General features: G+C 39.5%; 1 protein-coding gene across 2 annotated transcripts; it reads right to left on the bottom strand.

The window, feature by feature from the left end:
- Window positions 1–810: 810 nt before the first annotated feature.
- LOC119882609 (histone acetyltransferase KAT7-like) lies at window positions 811–22,627 on the bottom strand. 2 transcript variants are annotated; one of them, XM_038692729.1, is made up of 15 exons: window positions 22,427–22,627; window positions 20,514–20,658; window positions 18,510–18,722; window positions 16,595–16,876; window positions 16,366–16,448; window positions 15,933–16,019; window positions 13,814–13,912; window positions 13,592–13,702; window positions 12,389–12,580; window positions 10,132–10,221; window positions 8,902–9,042; window positions 8,331–8,424; window positions 7,929–8,075; window positions 5,557–5,663; window positions 811–5,436 (listed from the first exon to the last, which is right to left on the bottom strand). In XM_038692729.1, the coding sequence occupies exons 1-15, from the start codon at window positions 22,439–22,441 to the stop codon at window positions 5,338–5,340; spliced, it is 1,905 nt and encodes a 634-aa protein (XP_038548657.1). In that variant the 5' UTR covers window positions 22,442–22,627; the 3' UTR covers window positions 811–5,337. The 2 variants fall into 2 exon arrangements, with proteins under 2 accessions (XP_038548657.1, XP_038548665.1); XM_038692737.1 differs by having other exon boundaries at window positions 13,613–13,702.
- Window positions 22,628–22,951: the final 324 nt, after the last annotated feature.

Here is a 22,951-nt window from a genome sequence, read left to right as displayed (position 1 = left end):
CCATAGAAGACACACCTTTTTTCACCTGGTGAGTAGTGCTCCTCATGACGACTAAGCTGATCTTTATGTTTAATTGGGCCCTTCAAAGAATCAGTGGTGTTGTGCATGTTTTAGCACATTCACTACAAACTACTCATTGACCATTTTCCAGTATGAATGAACTTGTAAGAAAGTAAACTTTGGCATGAGTCAAAAAAAACTTCCTTGGTAGAACTCAGAAGCTTTGTATTAAAGTATCTTGTGATTCTTAAGTTCTGACTGCAGTCACTCCTGTTGCAAAATAAAGCCTACAACCATGTCTACCCACAAGTCCCTCGCTAAACCACCTAATCAGCCAATAGCAGGCTTCCAAAGGTGACGCATTATTGCTGCATCACAGCTCACGCACACCTTGTAATGTATAAGACTACCCATCATTCAGTGTGTCCAACACTTGCATGCTTCAATATATTAAAAACAGCCATGGGGACAGCTGCTGTAAAGCATTTTTCTGTTGCTGTTGGGGATTTTATTAATCCAGATCTTAAATTAGGTAAAGAAGGAAAAAGTGAGCACATTAAGTGACCAGTGAAGAAGTTTAAAAACGTACTCGTTTTAATTTCTTCATTCGTCTCTTCCTTTAAACTCACCAAAGTGAACGCATTCCACAGTTTAGCTAGTGTCATAATTATTACAACTTTTATTAGATGTAACAGACCTTGTATCTTGTAGTGCGTAGCTGCAACCAACATTCCTTATTAATGACCAAACAATCCTGCTGTTGCCAACACACAAACAACAACAACAAAAAAAAAAAACAATCAGACACAATGTGTTTCACCGTTTGCATTTATTGAAGAGGAAGGAAGGGGGAGAAGCAAGTACAAAAGCACAACTGAGCTACATATCGATGCCACGCTACTTTTGTGAGTGTCTACTTTGAGTGTGTAGTTTAAATAGGATGCTGGGTGCGTTGAAGTGCTGCGTTACTACAACAGCTCGCTGGTGGCCTATGGAAGGTGATGGAATGCCTCTAACAGTGACCCAATGCAGATGTGTTAATAACCAGCAAGGCGCTCTGAAGCTGCCTATCTATAGCTGCCACTGGCACAGAGGAAAAACTGTGACACAACAGGATGAAAAAATAAATGAGAAAGAAAAATGAAGAAGAAAATCCCTTTCAGAGACTTTCACAAGCTTAAATACGATCGGTTTGTGATGTTAGACTCTTTCCAGGGGTCTTTTTTGACAGTGTTTTAATTCATGGTTTAATGAAACTAAATTGAATTGCCAGTCAAGAAACAAAGTACATTCAGTTCCTTTTTCTGTTACCGTGAGAAAAGAAAATATTTTCTCTGCTTATTATGGATTTTTTTTTTCTTGTATGTTAAATCTTAGTACAAAATGGCAGCCCTAAAACGACGCCCACCCTCTTTCATTGTGAGGGCCCAAAACCAAATCCGCTGATTACTTCAACCACTCCATCATACCTATGCAGGTAATATTTCAACATAACAAACACAAAAGTACAGTCAAGAACAAAATTGGCCCAGTCATGTAAAGAACATCATCATCAAGAGCTGTGTTTTAGGATGAAGTTTCCCTTTAAAGGTTGTTCAAAAAGTAAGTGCACTTTCCTGTAAATGCACTTAAGAATTGGCAAAGACGGAAAAAAAAACCCCACTGTCTAGTCGTAATTTCGGTCAGTAGCACATTTCAGGGAGTTTTTTTGAGAACAGGTGCTAAAAGGATAAATGTCATCCTCTGAAATGAATGGGCTGTATTGATTTTAAGTCTGCCAGTCAGTGACGGGACTCCTGAACCCCTTCGTGTGAAACCCAAATGAAGACAGGAAAACCAACCACACGGTTTAGAGAAAATATAAACATGCAAACACACAGACAAATTAATCCACAGATGGCAGAAAGAAAAACATCACTATAAAAAAGACATTATAGAATTTAAAGGCAACATTGCTTTTTCTATGAAATAAGAAAATCAAATGAAACTCAAGGCTGTAGTCTGTAAAGGAAAACAATTCCTCCACATATGAAACTGTAACACAAAAGCTACAAAACAAAACAAAACAAAAAACATTCAACATTTTTTTTGATTCAATCTGACATTCTTGGCCACACACCTCCAATTTCACAGCCAACTGCCGTCTAAGCGTACGCACAATGTTTAAAGGAATAGCTTGACATTTTGGGGAAATACACTTATTTGCTTTCTTGCCGACATTTAGATGAGAAGATGGATACCACTCTAATGCGGTAGCTACATGTAAGAAGTATTTGTAGCTACTGCCAATAGCTGGCTAGCTTAACTTAGCATAAAGACTGGAAACAGGGGGAAACGGTTAGCCTGGCTCTTTTCAAAGGTAACAAGATCTGCCTAGCAGCACCTGTAAAGCTCTCTAACATTTTATAGCTTGTTTGCGTAACCTGTGCAAAAACTGAAGTGTAAAAACAACTTAAGTTGTTTCACAGGGAGTTGTGTGCTAGAAACAGGCTAGCTGTTTCCCCCCTGTTTCCAGTCTTTGTGGGAAGCTAAGCTAACCGGCTGCAATCTAATCTTCTCATCTAAGTCACTGTCAAAATGTCAGACTATTCCTTTAACAAATCCTAAAATCTGGTTACAAAATTAGAAAGTTGATCCAAATCAATAAATATGGAGATTGTCAATAAAATAAAATCAGTTTTCAATCAAACATAGTGGGCTATAAAGAACAAAAAATAATACAGAAATGCTGTCGACCTTGCTTACTGGTCCTACACAAAAAGGTTGTGCTTGTATTTTCCTAACTGCTTGTAGCAGCAATTATGGTGGTAACAAGTAGTGACAATGTGCAAAAGTGATACGTTTTGATTCAATCATACGTCACTTTCGATTACAGGAGATTAACGTCTGAAAAGTAAATGACTTGGCTTTGTTGGTGGGAGGATGCCCTAGATTCTCCCTAATGTACCTTTTTAAAGAGCTTCTAGACACATTCAAATCTACACACAATTTTGAGATAAATATTTATATTCACAAGGAAGCCGGGTCCGATAGTGTACACATTCCTCTAGCAGACTTTGTCCGTACGTTATACGCAGTTAACATATTTTTTAAGAATATAAATAGCATATATTTATATATTTAAATCTAGTTAAAAAAACAACAATAAAAGACTTGCTGGTCGAACACAGCTACATAGTTTCCCATATTAACACACACAGAATAAAAAAGGAAAATAAAAGAAGCTTAAAATGGGCTGTTCTAGCTTTTATACAGTGGTGAACCTTAGAGGTAGAAAAAGTATAAAATATCATTGAGAACTTTAACAAAAACACCACAACGGACACAGCAACACGTTTGTGAGCTCCAACGCTCCTAACAGCTGAAACTCCCCATGCATCTTTACTGTTCTGAATATAACAGTGGACATCATAAATCAACACAGCCGTCACTAGGATTAAAGGTTAAAAAAGAAGGGAAGAGAGGTGGTCACAAAACACATCCAGGTAGGTCCCATCCTGGTGACATAACATAACACGCTCCAAACACGGCCAATGGCAGCTATAGCTTCCTGACTAACCGCCTCACTGGTGTGATGGGTTAAATACTGGACACAATGTGTGTATTTGTTGCACGACGGAGACACACGGAGTTACTGATTTGCTCTGGGTTCAAACAGCCACAGTTAGAAAAATGTTTGCACGCTCTGGCCTGTCTACCATTCTTTACACGAGAAGAGATTCTCTCCAGGAGGTAAAAGATCTGGCCCGAGACCAGGTCCCTGCAACTCTTCATACCATTTCAAATGTCTAAAGACATTTTAATGACAAAATTGTAAAAACGTTCTGGACATCATTTACATGTGAAATGAAAATATAGTTTATTATTTATTAGGAAAAATATCCTCCGCTTTCAAATTTTCTTTTCAACTGAAAGAAATGATCAAATTAATTTTCAAATCTTTTCCAGTCTGCTGGGGAACGCTGTATTTAGTCATGTGACCTGGGTGTTAAATCGAGGTCAGATCTAGAAACTTTATGTATTTTGGGCTCAGGCCTTATCCTGTTTAATCACAGCTGGCTGGTTTGTGTCTGCCAAAACGCGTTGCATGAGTCAGCGGGCTGCCGACCTGCGTTGTGTCGGCCGTCTCGAGAACAGAATGAAATGAAGCGCAGGTTTAATAATACCAGCTGTCGCAGATTGGATTAGCCGGGTGTGCCTGGTGCTCTGTGCTAATCAAGTGTCTGGGAGGAGGTGGACTAACGACGCACAATTACTTTCACTCTTCAGATAACAAATGAGGTTGAGGAGATATCAGCGGTGATCCTCCGTAGACTGACATCACCGGCTGTTACGTTTCTCATTCATTTGAATTTTAGTCACGCTTTACGTAACAATCTTAGTTGGAGCCTGAAACCCAAAATATAAACGATGTATATCTGCTTCTCTTCTATGGAAGTGTTCAATATTAAATAAATAAAAAAAATACATTATGAATATGAATATAATCACATAAATAAATTGAGTAAAAATGATAAATGAACCAACAATGTGTGAAATAACTGAAGAATCTTTTAAAACTCAACTTATTTTAATGAAATGTTATTTCATCGTTAATTTTCGTAACAACAGAATTTTATTGAATATTATTTTTATTACATTCTATTTTCTTTCTGCCCTTTTCTCCCTGAGTTTGAATCATTTCTTAAATTATTTACAAAATTACCGTTTAATTTATATATTTTACCCAATTTATTCATGTGATTATTTATTTACATAACTATTTATTAATTTAAGTCAATCGAACACTTTGGGGCTCCATACAAAAAAGGTAAGTAGCCAAATCCCAAAAAGCCGTAATGTAATATATTACTGTAATTTTAGGGGAGTCAGAGCCAGTGGAACACGGTTGTTTATTCAAGGACATCTGAAGCAGCTATATTGCAATAAGGCTATACAGTACATCTTTTTAAACTATTTTAAGCGTTTAGTTCAAATGAAGCCCTCTCTGATCCCTTGATGGCAGCTTTTAATTTATGCATTAAAAACATTCCTTATAATTCATTTTGCCTCATTTTGTTGTAATTTCATGATATATCCAAACAAAGTTTTCCATTCTGGACAGGCATCAAATCGTTGAGCTGATGTTGCATTTTTTTCCCCCGAGCCATGACAGTGACTGCTGAACCCAGAGTAACGGCTGACTCTGAAAGGGACTGACTGTAGCTGCTGAAAGCTTTTTGAACAAGAGTGTGTGTCATGATTCAGACTCGGGGTCTGTGAGCATGCCAGTGTACGGAGCAGAATCTGTCTGTATATGTGTGTGTTTTGGGGTTTTGAGTGTGAGAGGGAGCTCCCCTACGTCCCTTTAGGCGGTGTCCATTTTAAGGCTGTGGGGTCAATGGTCTTGCCATTACCACGTTTGGTCTCCTTGGCCTTCCAGTCATCGATAAGGTCCTACAGAAAGAAAACGCACCTACAGTTGTGTAATAAAACCAGCTGGGCAGAGTAAGTTTCTAGCAAACAGACAGTATCAAAGAAATTCTGACTTTCAAATTCAATAACTTTGTTTCCTACCTGTCTCTTTAAAACCAGGTGCTTCCCCTTCCAGTATTTGAGCATCTGGAGGGATTGCAGTGTGCTGACAATATCCACTGGGTTCACCGCCGTCTCCTGACTGATCTCTGCGAACACAAGTGCGGGACAAGAAGAGGTCAGAATGATGGGATCAGGACTGTCTGATTACGAAGACTAAAGAGTCTACAGCCACGCTCTGTGAGGCTGCACTTTAATGCTTTGAGCTAAAGGTGAAGACTTCTCACCTGACTCTTAGCAAGAAAGCAAATTATTTAGTTCCCCAAATGTCAAACTACTGCTTTAACATGTTAATATTTAGCAGATATAATTCTTACTACATTCACCATCTTTGTGTTACGTGCTAATTGGCACAATATTTGCACCTGATGATGGTTCTAGCAGAAATTTTGAACAGAAAAAAACCTCCAAAAGCTCAACAAAAAGGAGGACAAAAAGAGCCTTGGACAGGAGGGAACAGAGTGTGATTACTGAACTATTCGCTGTTCTGTCACGCTGTCGTGGTTGCTGCCCAACCCTGGAGACAATCTATTGTTGAATGTTCTGCGACCTCTTTATTTAGTGTGATTTTTGAATTGGAATTATTTGTTAACAGTAACTCATACAAAAGTGCAATATTGTGTCTTAGTTGTCAAACTGATATTATCTTACACTCTACAGTGCACACTGTGGTACTGTGTGTATAATTAGTGCTGTCAAAATCACGATGGGTCAATGAACATCTAAGATTTTAACTGCTGAAACACATTTCTCAGTGAAGTCTAGAAATGATTTTTGATCTTAAATCAGAGTTGGAAAAATACATTTAAGAGGTTAAAAGGTACCATGTGAAGTATTCGAACAATTTGTCTATGTCGAGCAAGAACACGAGGACCCCCTACGCACGCAAGAGACAGTGGCCGATGCAAATGGGACTTCCTGTGATCGGTTTCATGTTATTTCGTTGACTGATAGTTGGTGAAAAAAACGCATATTGAAACGGAGCTATTTATTTGACAGCACCGACCTGTCACTGCCCTTAATAATGCATTACTAAGCCTTAATATAATTCAAACAGGTAAGTTATATGGAGGGGTAAATAGGGGTAGCTTCTGTTTTTGTACCAGGCTGTAAACATGTTAATTTCTGCTGTTAAGTTGGGCATTTGAACACTGGGATCTAAGCCAGAATTAAGTGGACATTCAAAGAACTGCACTTTTTGGTACTTTTACGCTGGCTTCATTTTTCAGCCCCGGAGGTTTCCACTTAACAATGCACAATTTAATATACTGAGAAATATTGTCTTTTCAAATGTTTTAAGAGGAAGGAAATGCACTGGACCTCAAGGATACACACACTGCGTTTTGGTGAGAAACACTGAATGTAAACACAACTTTTGTTTGTTTACAAGGAAAGTTCACACGGCAGCGTTAATCTTTTTCAGACAACAGTTTGAGGTGTCTGGATGAAGAAGAAGAAAAAGAAAAAGCTCTGATGTCACCTGCTGGTTTGTTCAAAGGCTTTTACATGAACAACTTCACTAAATTATGTCAAAACAAACGGCGTGTTAGTGGCTTGGCTCTAGGAATGGGAATATCGCCCGGTCCACCAGACTGAAACGGGTACTGGATGGATTGCCCTGAAAGTTGGTACAGTCATTTGTGATTCCCAGAGGATCAATCCTAGTGACTTATGAGTTGTAATCAATTTTGGAAATCCCTTGGAGCTTCATCTAGTGCCATCATCAAGGCAAAATTTCAAAAAGACATTTCCATCATCTATTGTGTTTAGCACTAATGAGAAAATGCTTAGCATGATGGGGAGCATTATGTCATTGTGAGCATGTTAGCCTACTTACATTTCACCCAAAGTAAAGTAACTTAATGTAAGTGCAGCCTCACAGAGCTGCTAGTGTGGATCTTAAGTCTTGTTTTTGTTTTCATCACAGTAGCAGGGCTTTTCTCTGGGATGGATACAACCAGTAGAGACCAGACTGATAAGCAGGATGTTCCCTCAGTCCTCCGAATGTGTTTGGGATGACCCAGTTTTTCACAATTTTAGGTCTTGTGTGCAATCCACCTGAACACTGACTTGGAGTGGCCTCAGTGCTCTCTGATCCATTCACAAAGGCGGACATACATGAATGCATGCATGCACATATTAAAACACACACACACACACACACACACACACACACACGTACAGTTTCAAGAATTGTTGGGGCTTTCAGATTCCTTCTGATATTCCACAGTTTCATTTATAGGTTTGGCCTCTAATGAATTACTTGGCCCAACAACGATTCTGAGATGCTTTCTCTCTCCCAAATTGTTCCCGATCTCTTTCCAACATTTTGGAGAGTGTGGTTCAGTTCTAACCTTTGATGGAGATCTCCTTGCCCTGAAAGTTGTTCAGGTAGCGCAGCAGCACCTCCTTCCAGTAACTCCGGTAGCTGATGAGGCCCAGGTCAGACAGGGGGCGCTCAGGTGAACCCACCTTCTCCTCCACCTTGGACAACAGGTAACCTTAAAACACAGACCAGATACAGCTTTTTGTTTGTCTACGCTCTTCCTTAAGCATCTAATTCTCCACTGAGAAATAAGAATACAGCAAAGCAATATAACAAAAGAGTGTGCAGGGTTTTCCTCAGAAGGGCAAGTGTTTCAGACAGCCTCTTAAATCTGGTGTTATTGTGCTGTGCAGAATCCCTTGGCCAGGGTTAAGTTAATGAGGCAAAAACACACACATACAAATACACACTACTGGGTGTCTGTACTCACTGAAATCTATGAGCATCTTGCCGTAGCCCTGCCTCATGTACTGTGGCATGGTGAGGATGCAGGACACGTTGTAGTTCAGGAAAGAGTTCTTCTCCTGCAGAAGGAGAATAAAATCCGTCCACACGGGCGTTTGACTGACATGGCTTTTTCAGGGTTGATATCAGTACTAATATTTTGTTTAATTTGATGTTACTGATACTTTAAGCTGATGTATTTTTTAGCAAATACAAATACTACACTTAGGCTCCTTAACTGAACTGGACAAACTCTGACGGTGTTTACACAGAATTAATCGTTACATCATGTCCCGTGGGCAAATGCAAAAATCTAAAATCTCTGCGGTTCATAACCAGGTCTCAGTGCATATTAACAATTCACCATCAGACCTCCTACATCTTAAAAGAAAACCACTATCTTATCCAAATTCACCTATTATCTAGAGTTACTTAATATTCTCTCACTTCCAATAATAGCTTGTGAAATACTCTAATCTTTCTTATCTGGGAAACACTGTAGTGTATAGGTAATCTAGCTGAACGCAAGAGGGCTCTGCAATTGGCTCCCAGGTTACCTTGGAGAAGTACCCCACTAGATGGCACCCTGTGTTGTCAGCTTCGGTCATGACATAGAAGAGGAAAGGTTCAACGTCGTAATACAGAGTCTTGTGGTCCAGGAAGAGTTTCGCCAGCAGACACAAGTTCTGACAGTAAATCTGTGAGGAGGAGCACCACAGACATGATCATTTAGCAAAGCTTACAAGAAACACAGTTGGCTAACCTCACACAGACACATCTCCATCGCATTAGGTCTTACATTCAGGCACAAAACTGGGTTCAAAATGGTCAGAGACACAGGTCATGGTTCAAGCTGAAGAGGTAACAATACAGGAAACCTACCAGAATATTCTTTTACTTTCACAGCCAATCACAGAAAATGGACTTGAAGGTAGCATCACCTCTCATTAATGCTCATGCTGATGACCTCGTCTATAGGAGCCACTGTAGGTGTCAAAGGGCCTCTTTTCTCCACAGGGGATAAACACTGGTTTGACTTTAGAATCATAACACCGTAATCTGAATGAATTTTGAGTTTACTGTGATGCCACATTCAACTAGAATAAACTATATAACTAAAGCCAACTTAATGAAAAAAATATCTGTGTCATGAACTCACAAAGACAAGTGTGTTACCTCTGGCAAAGTATGAAACTCCACAATGAAAGCCATTTCATTTACTACAGTATTTGTAAGAACAAGTTCTCCCACTCAGACAGCTGCCTCAGGAGGAGCAACATGCTCTGTTGACCTCCTGTATAATATCTCTCATCCATCTCTATGACCGTCACGTTTCTTGACTGCTTTCTATCTAACCCATGGACCGCTTTGCTTTAGCAAGATATTTTATCTAACTTTATCAAACCATCCCCTCTTTGTTTCTGTCAAAGTACAGTGCTGCTCTGATGACATGTCACTGGCAGCTGTATTCATATTCAAATTGTTCGGTTGTAATGGAGCGAAATAGGTAGCCCTTTATAGCACTGATTATGCTAATGACCAGATGTCACAGACCCACACCTTCTCATGAACAGGAGGCGTTCATCAAGTTGAAAAAAGCAATTTATGACTACATTTGTGCAGTTAAGAGAGTTTGCCAAGTGTGACTTGGAACACTTGGATGAGAAAACCTTCAGGAAAAAAGTAAGAGAGGCTTAGGAGAGTACCAAAATGTTGCTGCATGAGGCCAAATGATTCCTCAACCCTCTAAGGTGAAGGTCAGGAGGAGTTGCGCAGCGCTCTTTTACCTTGTTCTTCTTTCCGTCCACCTCAAAGACTGAGATGTTCCCCTTCCTGTAGATCTCGTCACCTGGAGGGTGCTTCCACACGCACTTGGCCTTTATGCAACAGAGATAAGAGGAAGCAGCAGAGGTTAGCTTATAAACAAGTTAGTGAAACACTTTACTTTTAGTTTCACATAGTGGTCATTAAGGACAAAATAAAACATTTTTAAAGGTTGAATTCACATCTCTAGTCTGTGAGCAGGCTTAGGAGGAAACTCCAGTGATTTAGTTTTGCACTAAGGTAAGGTAAGTGTTTTTTAAATGTTTTAATCTCAGTAGACTGTTCTTATAATGAATAATCTAATACTCTTTCTAATATTTGCTCATTTTCAAACGTTGCCAGTCTGCTACAGACAACAGTGTTGTGTTATGTTTCATTGACAGCCTAGTTTCAAACCATTTGCCCGGTGCGGTAAAAGGTCCTCTTCTCAGAAACGGAGGGAACTGTATCAGAGGGGCACAGGTCTACAGTCTATGGTCTATCTAAATAGAGTCTGCACTGTTTAGGAATACAATTATGAATCGCCTCTGGCATTGAGATAGTAAGGTTATAGTTTGAACTAAGGCAGTAGCCCAGACTCACTTTGTGCCACAGTCCATTTTCACTTTAATGAATCAACATCGCTGAATGGAAGCTTCGGTCTTTTTGGTTATCGTTTAGAGAAATCACTGCAGAATCTGCAGTGATTTTTGAAATGTGGGATGAATAAGAGAGCGAGAAAACTGATGATCAAAATACTGAAACAGAAAAATGCATCTTTTAACAGGACCGTGTTTGTTTCCCAGTTTTTCTAACACATCATCTCCCCAGTGGAAAGACTAACACATTACATACTACATGTGAATTTGTTTTCATTATACAGGACTGTTTGGTATTAATACTAAGTCATAAGTGTGTTTAATGATGAACAGTGTATCAGCAGACTGAATCTGTAAAGTGAATCTTGAATATTGAAGCTACACGAGACAGAGAAAGAAAAAAGAGAAATTAATGCGATGAATGAGTCAAACAAAAAGCTGCAATGGTAAAACGTTTGGTGTATTGCATTGGATATAAATCTGCCATTGGATATGCAGATGGGTCAAATATAGTGTGTATCCAGGAGGAATTGCGAGTAAGGTTTTAAGACGCACAAAAAAATATACTTGCTTTAAAAAAAAAAATTACACAAATGCATTTGCCTGAAGTCAATTTCTAACTCTGACTCAACTAAATACATTATCATAGAATGTGAGAGAAATCAATGCCAGCATGCATTTTTATTGCTGCATCAAAATGACAGCAGACCAGTAAAACCATGAACGGTAAACTGAGATTTTTGACACTTTTTTATTGCCATTTTGTGTCAAAACACATTGCATTGTGGGAATGTTAGCAGACAGTACCACAGGGGCCTAATCTTAAAGTCCCCCTTAACCCTAAACCCTGAACCCTCACAGACTTAAGTGACAGCACCTGGTAAGTGACTGAGTGCAAGAGGCTGCAAGGGCCCAAAATGCTATAAACAGGAATGGGACAACACTTCGCCACATTATCACTTTACCTTGACGACGCTGAAACATGTGTAGCACACTATTGTGGGTTTGGGACTTTTTATTTTACATTTTTAAACTTTCTTCACCGACTGCCTGATTTATACTTCTTGCAGGCTCTTGCCCTGCAGAGTGGATGAGAGGTAATTGTCAATAATATATCTATAGGCTATTTGTCAATATTCAATGTACTATTGTTGGTCAAAACAGCATCATTAAGCAAAAAACATAAAAAAAATAAATAAATAGTGTAATAAACTAGGTGTGTAAAAATGTGATTACATTCCTCTGATTTCATGGGTTCTATGTACCATCTTAAATCCATGTTAACGTCAGGGTTGTTTGCTCCTTCCATGCTCGTTTGTTTACTGTTCTTCTTTCTTCTGTCATAAGGCTTCTGGGCTCCCCTGATAACCCCCTTGTTTCACATCACAACACTATGAACTGTGAGCAAAGTCTGCAGAAATGTGGACTTAAGAAAAGGTTGCATAAAGGGCTGCGACACAGAGAGCCCTCGCACACTTGACGGTGTCGGACAGCCTCACAGACTTACCAGGAACTCGCCTCAAAGTCTGTCAGTCTGTGAGTGTGGACACTGAGATAAGGCCAGGGTTGAATTTAGACACAGCCATTCTCAAATATTTTAAGGACCTACAGATGCCTCTATGAATAGGGAAAGCTGCCTCACCATGTGCCTGCGCAGAATGGTCTGGCTCTTCATATACTTAAGGCAGAACTCGCACATATAGAGCCTCCCCAGGCGGGCGTATTCCTCAGGGTATGGAGAGTGGTACCAGGTGTCCAGCTCGTAGCGACCGAACACAATGGTCCTTATCATGTTGCTGCCCTCCGACACCTGGCCGGCCAGGCGAAGCTTCTCCTGTACAGGCCAGGACAGGAGGGAACGGGAGAAGGGGAAGGGAAGTGAAAAGTAAAAAAAGTACAAAGAAGAGAGGGCGAGCAGGCAGAGGGAAGAGAGGAGAAAGAGGAAAGATCTCAATTAATCAGGGAAGAGGATCAGGTACACCAGAGATCACTTAGGAATACCTCAGCGGAGGCAACCAGCCACAAAACAGTAGAATTTTAAAAATGAGGAACAAATAGAAAAAGGTTTTATACGAAGGCATAAAACAAATTTCGGGAAAAAAAATCTGTTTCATTTCTTTTTTGTTGACTGCAAGGATTTTAAGGCATTTTCAGTGGCAAGCAGAAAATAAGATTTGAGTGAAAATAGTGCACCTTTGGTATCACAGTTTTTTTTTAATTCTCTGAAACATAATCTAAGGCCTTGAATCGGGATCAAGTGAATTAAAGATCATTTAAGGCTAGCTGCATTACCACACTCATGATATGTGAGTTGGAAGGAATTAAATAAAAGGTATAAAGTGTTTGGCTACGTGGAAGTTATCCCTATACTGATGTTATGATTCCAGTGAATATACATTGTTGAACTGGTTAATGAAAGATTATCATGGATGTATTGTAAGAAAAGTTTTTCATTTTCCAGCACATTATGATGTCATAGTGACATCATAGACCCCACTAAAAAATCTGTTTGAAGCTGTGCCAAATTGTAAGAATATTTCAAAATGAAGGGACGACTTTCTTAAAACTTCTAAGAAAGGCGTCCCTTAAATATCACGTTGACGAGAATGGGATGTACAGACGGACGGGCAACCCAAAAACATGATAATAATAAAAACAAACACAGAGTAACAGGAAGTGATTGTCCAAACTACCAAAAATATCTCAGACTCCTCCTGTGGCTGCAGAGGAGAGTTTGCTGACTGAAACAGAGAAGAAGAGGAATAATGCAGAAAAGGGGGGACAAAAAACAGAGGGCAGGAGAAAAGAGTAAGGGGCGGAGGTGGTGATGAGTTTTCTCTCTTACAAGGTCGTCCGAGGCACGTGCCTGCGCTTTCCTGAACAGCTCGAGGTCGTAGTCACTGGTGATGTTCTCCAGCAGCGGCTCTCTGCTTGCTCCGTGGCTCTGATGGTGCTCCTGGCAGTGGGGGTGGGGGGGGTCGGAGAGGGAAAGAAGAAACACTTTCAAAATATAGAATTAAGCGGAGTACATTGACATTGAACACACATTCCTTTCTCACCCTCTTACCATGTACTTTTCCTTCTGCTCCTTATTGAGGCCAGAGTTCCTCTTCCTCCTCAGCTCAGTCACCTTCTCCTTGTAGCGCAGCTGACGCTCTGTAGGGGCCTGAGACCACACGGAGACAAACACTTCAACACACCCCTTTAACTTTTGAGGAATGGTATAACAGATCACTACCTTGAATTTAAATGTGTGGTGATAATACTGTATATAAAGAAATAGTGTCTTGTTGAGTTATATTAATTTCCATTAATACTTATATTGATATCACTGACATAAAAAAAAGTCCCCTGCTCCTCTGCTGGCGTCCCACAGGGATCAATATTTGGACCACTTTTATGTTGTGTGTTTATAAATAGTTTGCCTTCTGTCTGAATAGATCCAGCCGTATGCTAACAATACAATAATCTATATACCTGGTTGCACAGACAGCAACCTTTGACTAATATATATATATATCTATATCTATAGATAGATAGATAGATAGATAGATATCTATAAAGATAGAACAGCCATGATCATCCCATATTTCACATATTGTCTAAATAAAATGTATATGAATATACGCTTTGACCAGAAAAACCAAATGGCTTTCATAACTGTCTCTTTTGAAATCTTTCTAACATCCTGAGCTGGGAAATATGTTAATATTTTAGAGATAATACATTTACATTTTACTCATTTAGCTGACGCTTTTATCCAAAGCGACTTACAATTGCTAATTATGTGAGAGGTCACACGCCTCTGGAGCAACTAGGGGTTAAGTGTCTTGCTCAGGGACACATTGTCACAGTTGGGATGAACCCGGTTCTCTCTTTAGTGAAAACTCTGAGTTAGTAACCTGGACATAAGGGTTTCCAGTTCCAGAAAGAGAAGTAACTTGAACCTAACCTGGCTGCTTTTTTTCAACAAACCCTGAGCTTCTCCTTGGCTCCTCCCGCTTCCAGAGCCAGAGAAGTTGATTCATGTCCTGGTCAATTTAGTCCGTATCAAAGCGCATTAGTTAGCTGAAGTTTACTGTATGTCAGAATCTGAATTTTGCTTGGACATCATTTTGTTACTCAAGACTATCTAAAGTTACTGCTTTTTTGAGCCCTCTTTGAACAGTAGTTTTTGCCCTCACATTCAAATATTAGACAGCTTCAAGGCACATAAAAACCTTCTTTTTTAATAACACAGTTTTTAAGAACAGTTCACTAAAGTGTTAGTAGGATCAATGATAAAATATAGGAGATTATATGTTAATATTTTATTTTTTAAATAGGCTGCAAATAGTCTGACCATTGTCAACAGGATTTCACTGTTTAAATTTACAACATTTGTTAAAGTAGCTGAAATAAAGCCAGTGAATGCTGTTGAGCCAAGATCCAAATAGATGTCTAAAATTGACTTTACTGTCCATTAAAGAAATGTTACTCTGGTTAAGTATAAATTAATGGACAACACTGAATACAACTGTATTGTATTAACTTAATGACACTCATCCCGTTCTGACTCAGGCTCTTTATTTAATGATAAATGTGCATGGTCCATATATGCATGCATTAATATCACTACGTCACTTGAATTCAAATGGAGGCTCTGCCTTTTATTTACCTCGGCAAACTCCGGGTCTAAAATTTAAAGCTAATGTGGGAGTGCCTTAAACCGGCATTCGTTCTAAAGGCCAGCATTTCTATTTATTACCTCAGTAAATACTTTTCTAATGAGTTTCTGGTCCCAATCGCTTGAGTCTTCTTTAAATCAGCATGATGTTCATTTAGTAAATTATGGTCCAGTTTAGAGAAAAATAGACAGTATGCTTTAGGGCGTGGCTACCTTGTAGTGCGTACCCCTCCTTCTGGAACCGAAAACTTATACTCAGTGTTCAGGGTTCGGCGCAGAGTTTGCTAAACCTGCTTTCTGGGATGGACCCTTGAGGTATTACTGCTTTAAGAGTAATGCCTCAGTGTGTGGGAATTCCCCCTCCATACACAGTCACACACAAACACGCCTTCAATTCATGATGAAGTGAACTGGACAGGTGAAATCGAGGAAGGGTCACAGCCTTCACCTGGATTCAGTTGCCGCTTGTCTGATGCACTTGCTGTTTCTACCTTTTTGTGTATGTGTGCTTGTGTGTTACCTGGTTTCTTGTGGAGTGTCTGTTCTCGTCCTGGCGGTGCGACAGCGTCCTTTCTTCGGCCTGTTTGTCGCGCGTCGATGCCTTGCCCTGACAAAAACATCAACACTGTCTACCACCAACAACTCACAACCACCCCCGCAGCAGAAACATCACAGCAAGCACATCAGTGTTCCTGGAGGCTTCGCGGCATGACAACTTCAATTTGAGTCTGTTGGTTTCCTTCAGTTTCATCCACTGGACATTTGGTCGCAGTGTGATGGCTGAGATGTTTCCACGGTGCAAACTTGTTTTGATTAATGTGTAATATTACAAAAGCTACAAAGTAGTAATGAAGCAAAAATTTAACTGTACACATAAAATGGTCAGAGCACGGTTTCACACTCACTCCTAACTCAGGAATACCTGTTGTGTGTGCGTGTGTGTGCCCATGTACCTTGCATTCATCAGCAGAGAGGTTGTGGTAAAGAGGACATCCCGATATGGAGAAATGTCTCTCATGCCTCCCTGTTAGATGACCTGAGAGAAAAAGCGAAGGAGAAAGGGGGAGCGAGAGGGAGAGGGAAAGAGAGAGAGAGAGGGACACAGAGAGCTTGGGGTTGGTGTGTGTTGGAGCAGGAAATCTGATCCTATGAAAAATGTCGCCGTGTTTGTGCCCTCCTCACCCAATGAGTTGCACCCAGGTGTGGGACACTTCATGTTGAAGTTGTAGCTCTCGTGGAAGCGCCGTCGTTTGGGCCGGTGGGAAAGGTCGTGGGCGGCGGCCTCTTTGAGTGACAGCTCTTTGGCCAGTCTCTCGTCCTCCTCTTGCGAAACTACTACATCGTTGCTAGAGGACACGTGGTCATTGCTGGGGCTGGAGACCTCGATGTCTGACTCTGAGGATGGGGCGTTTCCTGTCGGGGTGCGAGGAGGGGTCTCGTCCCGGTCCCCTCCCTGCTTCAGGTCTGTTGAGCCAATCAGGACAAAGAGAATGATTGCAAGAATGCTGGGTATGAACTTAAAACCCCTGCATAAATCTGCGAATTGCCTTTTTAACTGAAAATGACAAGTCAAAAAGTTCAAACATTTCAAATTAGACTTTTACTCATAGAGATAATAAACACATTAACATGCACCCTAATGATCTAAAAGGTATGGACAATTATGGAAGGAAGTTATACCACCACAAACAACACAGGATGTTTTCATGGAGTAAAATCTTTTGTGTCTGAGATTGAACATATTTATGGAAGAATCGCATAGGGCTGATAATAATAAGGAATTTCCTGAGGTTGTTTTTTATCTTTCCAAAGCCTTTGTCATGTTTGACTATAATATACTGCTACTGTATTATACAGTTGCCTCTGTAGCTAATTTCATGGTCAAGGTAAATTTGTCACCAACCAAGAATTAACTCAGCTTCCACAAGGGTCAATTTTAGGGCCCTTGATATTTTACATTTACTACTACTACTACTACAATAACTACTAGTATCTTTTATTCTCACAGATACCTTAATAATGAACTAATTCACATCTTTAAATGGCTTAGGCTATACAAACTAAGAAAAAATCAAAAAACTCAGAAGCTAAATTTGTTCTTTTGGAGAGAGCCACTTAAACATGAATCCTTCAATGACAGATATCATGTTGAACTGCAAACCATATATTACAATGATTCTTTTTAAATTAGTTAAAAAAACAAAAGGATACATGATAAATTTCACCACAGCTTCTTTTGACATTTGTTGTTACTGTATAATTATTTCCTTGTGTTCCAATTTCTTTTTGAATTTTGTTTTGACATTTTATATTTGGTTTTCCATTTTGTATTAACAAACAAACTAGGTTTGTGTGACATACATTATTAAAATTACTGTAATAAATGTTCTTCATAAATAACGTTTAGTTACAAAGTAAGAATGATAAAATGATAAATTTGATTAATTAACATAAATGATAAAATTGAATAAGCAAACGATCTAAGCGCAGATATATCTGCTTTAATGGATACAGATCACCACCTCCTACGGTGTCTGAAGTTGGATAACAGATCCTGGTCTTAGTAAGGTAATTCATTCCTCCCAATGACAAAACACAGGTCCAGGATATGTACTGACACATATTTGTCTTCTTTATAATCAGGAACACACTGTGATCACAGACAGGGCCTGTGACATTAGCTGAACGGCTCTACAGTGACTGAATGAAAGAGGCAGTTAGACTCCAGTCCTCCATCTCCGCTCCCACATCATCTTTATGTAATTTCTTATTTCCTCTGCCCTTTCAGATTTCTTTTCAACTCTCTCATCTACGCATCTGTTTTTTCTATAAGCTTCCTTTCGTTCTCTCCCTCCTCCCCTCCATGCCCTGACTTTACCACTTTTCTCCTTCATCTCTTTCATCTGCTGCGTCTCTGTTTCTACTCTCTTATTATAACAAACTCATCTGCTTGTGATTTTTCTCCTCCTACAGTCAAGAGAAGGAACACGAATACACCAAACAGCATCCACTATTCATATAAATAATGTAGAAAGCATCCCTAATGTAATGTATAGATCTAATTTGTAAGACACGCAGGAAACACTACCGGTCTCACCATTAGCCTCTGTGTCTGAGCCAGATGACCTGCTCTGACGCAGCGGGTATTTTTTGGCTGTGGTGTTTGTCGCCCCTTGCTGGCTGCGTGTGACCCTGCGCCCAGAGGAGAAGACCGACGCTGCCACTGCTGCTGTTGCTGCTGCTGCTGAATCCTGGCCTTCTTCAGGACCCGTAGCTGCAGGAGAACTGCTCCGCACAGAGCTGAAGTTATCTAGAAGAGAAGAGATTACTTAAGTAATATGGTTTTACATACAAAATATATAACCTAATAAAACGCATTTGAATGTAAACTATCCAGCTTGATATCACCTAATGAGACTACCCAAAGCATTAACATGCCGATAAAACATTAATACACTTAGAAATGTACTTTTTTTCATAATGACTACTTTTACTTTCGATACGTTTTACTGCTAATACTTCCATACCTTTACTTAAGTTTCAAATGCATTTATTTTCCTTTATAAAATTGCTACTTTTACTTAACTAGCTTTTTTTCTGCTACTGTTAACAGTGTGACCTAGAGTCACTGCCTTGAGTACAGAGCTGAAATGATTAGTCAATATATTGATTGGTTTGATTAATAGAATAGTAATTGGCCACTATTTACAATTAGGGCATTTAGCAGATGTAAAGCGACATACAATAAGTACATTTGTTGGAAGAAAGTAAAAAAGCAATAGATTGCTGTCAGGAGAATAAGGATGTCAATAGAACAAGTTTCAAGAACTCATAATTGCTAGGTTAGCCATTGGTAGAGAGAATAGAATAGAGGCTGAGATGCTACACAGTACTACATATAATTTTTAAGAGCCAAGGAGGAAAAATTGTGTGTTTTTTTAATAATTAATTGATAATTTATGTAATTTTTCTTGCAAATCTAAAAACATTTCCTAGCTTCAGCTTCTAAATTATAAGGATTTGCTGCTGCTCTTTGATTTATGTGACAATAAACTGCATATCTTTAGGTTTTAGATGATTAGCATAATTGTTAGTTGCAGCCCTACTTAATTGTCTACATGGAAACTTAAGAAAATTTGCTGCAAAGGTTTAGAGTACAATCTTCTGAACAGACCCATTACATCTTTTTTCCCCCAAATTTTAGATTCTTAAATCTGTGCAGTCTGTAACTGAGCACCTCCAAGCAAAAATAGTAAGAAGAACATAATTACTCGTTTTTGTGAATGGCTTCAAAGGTTATGAAGAGACTAATCCCGCCAAAGAAAGGAAGACTGAACCTCTGAATCCACTTATTTTTTGGAGAACACTAGGCTCTGTGTTTCTAAGCCTGTATGAGGGCGAGGACAGCGTAGCCAACTTCTCCCACTAACAAAAAGCAGAGGAAACAGCGTCTGCCTTTTTTTCTGTGCTATAAATCCTCTCTGGCAGCCACAGCATAAAGAGGTCACACGGGGGGGTAGGAGTAGACTTTGCCTGTCTGTAGTGGGGGGAGGTCAGGCTGTCTGAAACCATTCATGCTTTAAGGCAGCACATATCTAAAAGCTACTGCTGAAGCTGCATGTTATGGGCTAAATGGAGTTTTTCTACTCTGTAGTACACACACACATATATATATACTGTATATACATATGTATATATATATTTTATTTTAAAACATCTGCTGAAGGGGGTTTAGGCCTAGATAACTTAAAAATCCATCAGTTATTATAAATGATGCCTTCCTAATGAAACTGATGAAAATGGTTTGCGGAAATATGACAATGTATGAACTTATAACTTATACAAATTAACTTTTTAATTGAAATTTAGAAAAGCATTAAATCAACACTGCAAATGTATGACATACCAAGTTAACAAAATAACTGTTTTCAGAGAAATTTAAGGTTACCATGCCATGCCCTTTTATGCTATAAAAGTCCCTCATATCGTTTCTTATCCCAAACTTTCTATTGTTCTCGCCTCTGTGTGATATAATTGTCTGTCTGGCGTTTTCGTACTTCCTGAGGATTATTTTTAATAACCTAACCTTTTAAATGTTTACCTTGGGAGCTCTGGCTGAGGCGCAGTGACGCGCGAGTCAGGCGCGTGCTGCTGCGCCTGCGCACACTCTCGGAAGCTTCCGTGTGCTCGAGGTCGGCGGAAAAATCCGAGTCCTCCGTCCCGTCCGAGCTGCTGCCTGCGGTCCTCTGGAAACAACAACAGTTATCAACAGCCTGCGTGATATAAAGTCTGGACTGTCAATAAACCCGAATCAGGTGATTTAGAAACATTCTGAGTAAAGATTTGTGTGTTTTTACCAGCGGATAATTCAACAAAGATCCCATACTGGGATAGGAGCATTACCCTCTCCACATCTCCTCCGGCTCTGCACCCACCTCTTGTCAAGATGTAAGCTGCTCAATAAATACTCAAAATAAGCCTAATCATCACAGCGTGTACACACCGAATAATAGCGATAATATCTATTGTACCAAATCCAATTTTTCCACAACGCCTGAGAGAATACAAGACTCTAGACTCTTAAAACGTCCCTGGTTTCCAATTTGGAGTCAGTTAAGTTGACTAATTGTTTAAAAGAGTATTGCCAAGAGCGCCTACCAACTCACTAAAACAAATGAACTAATTAAATGTCCCATAAACTTGTTTTGCTGCATAATTTGTAGGCTGTTAACTGCCTGCTGCACGGAATGAATGGGGTGATGCTGAGTACCATTGAGGGCTCACAAGAGACCAGAATCCGGTTGGGTGGGGGTAGGGTAAGGGTAAGGGTATCCAAGTAGGCCTAGTAGCTAACATGTAATTCGCATTAAAAAATATTAGAGTCCCTTCCATTCTAAATAATAGCCCAAATGTGATATTACAAATGGTTTAATATGATATTGGTTTATAATGGTTTAATGTTTCTGTATTTAATTCGTTGTACAATACTTTGTTCACAAGCATATTGATTTTGTTTTCTCCACAAGTCACATTTAATGTACAAAGAAATAAAACGTAGCCTAATAATTAGATATGAGAACACTTCATTGATTTCATTGAAAACATTAGGAGAGCTAAGCCTTTAATCAAAATTTAAAGCTGTATATAGGCCTACATCCATAAGCACAGTAAACATAACAAAATACAGTAAATCAAAATAACGATACCCCATTCAAGTGTAGCCTACACTTTATGTTCATACTAATAGAAACATCAATATTACGCTACTTGCCTTTTAATACTAATATGCATTACATCGTAATAGCACTAAAATAAAGTAACAATATACACGTGAAAATAAAGTAAAACAGGAGATATCATTCTACAGTACAGCAGGGACAGTTAGCGCGCATCAGAGGGGTTTGTATTTGACAACTTCACAACAAGAAACTGAACACTTAATTTACATACGACCAATTATATTGTCGAGGGGGCGGGGCTTGAAGGAGCCAGGCCAATGAACGTAACGTTTGTCCCGATTCTGACCAATCAAAGCGTTGTTTTGGTTCGGACGCTTCGTTCCACCATCGCACTCAAAGAACAGCCTGTTCCCTCTCGTCAGTTAGCTTAAACCTGCCGTTCCACAGTGAAGGGGACCAGCAGCTCCATGCTCTCCACCAACTGAGAGAAACCTGACCGAAACTAGCCCACATTCTCAAAGTTCTTCTCACTAGACCCCGACGAGGCGACACTTAATAAACAACAACACATTCTTGCAACTCAGCAATAAACATTAGCTAGCTTAGCTTTTAGCACCAACACAAAAAGGCATTTCAGTTGTGTGATTCTACCAACATTGGTATTCAACACACATCTACAATGTGTTAACGGCATCTTTTAGAATCACATTTCAGCTCGCTGGCAGTCAAAGGTTTTTCACAGTTATATTTTCCCCTCTACGTTAGCTAACAGAAGCTATGACGTTATGTTGTGTCCGATCTGCAGTCTAACGGCTGCAGCGAACACCTGCCTTACCTTTCTCCGGGGCATTTTCAAAGGTTTGACGGGTCGCCTCTGGCAGATTAGTACTGCGTACTTTGGGAACAATTTATCTCAGGCTGTATAAATAACAAATCACCAGCTTTTGACATATGAGCCAACTCAGCTGAAAAAAGCGCATCAATTTCTCTCTGCACTTCCTTGTGAGAACAGCGCAAGCTCGTTTGTTTTTGGGGTCCGTTGACCAAATGGCACCGTGTGGAACACTGAGGTGGCCCTTAGATTCAGATATTTAGAAATATATTTCATTGCGCTCGAGCTAAACATGGGAAGGGCGGCGAATTATCTCAACTCAAGCTTTCTATTATTGAGTATTTATAATAGGTTCAGAGTAATGACTACGTTCATTAAAACGCATCAGACAGGTGGTACGTTACACAGAGCGGAACCATCAGCGAAGACCCAATATGTGTTTAAACAAAAAATAAAATATGTCTTAAATTGCTTAGGGAAGTTTACAAAACCCGTAAACATTACGTTGTTTTTGCTTAAATCCTGTCT

The sequence above is a fragment of the Micropterus salmoides genome, unplaced genomic scaffold (genome assembly GCF_014851395.1).
Source record: "Micropterus salmoides isolate LMB-PRFRI ecotype aquatic unplaced genomic scaffold, ASM1485139v1 Ms_hic_scaffold_10, whole genome shotgun sequence".
Classification (NCBI taxonomy): Eukaryota; Metazoa; Chordata; class Actinopteri; order Centrarchiformes; family Centrarchidae; genus Micropterus; species Micropterus salmoides.
Note: the sequence above shows the minus strand (reverse complement) of the source record. Positions and strands in the feature narration are given on the sequence as shown.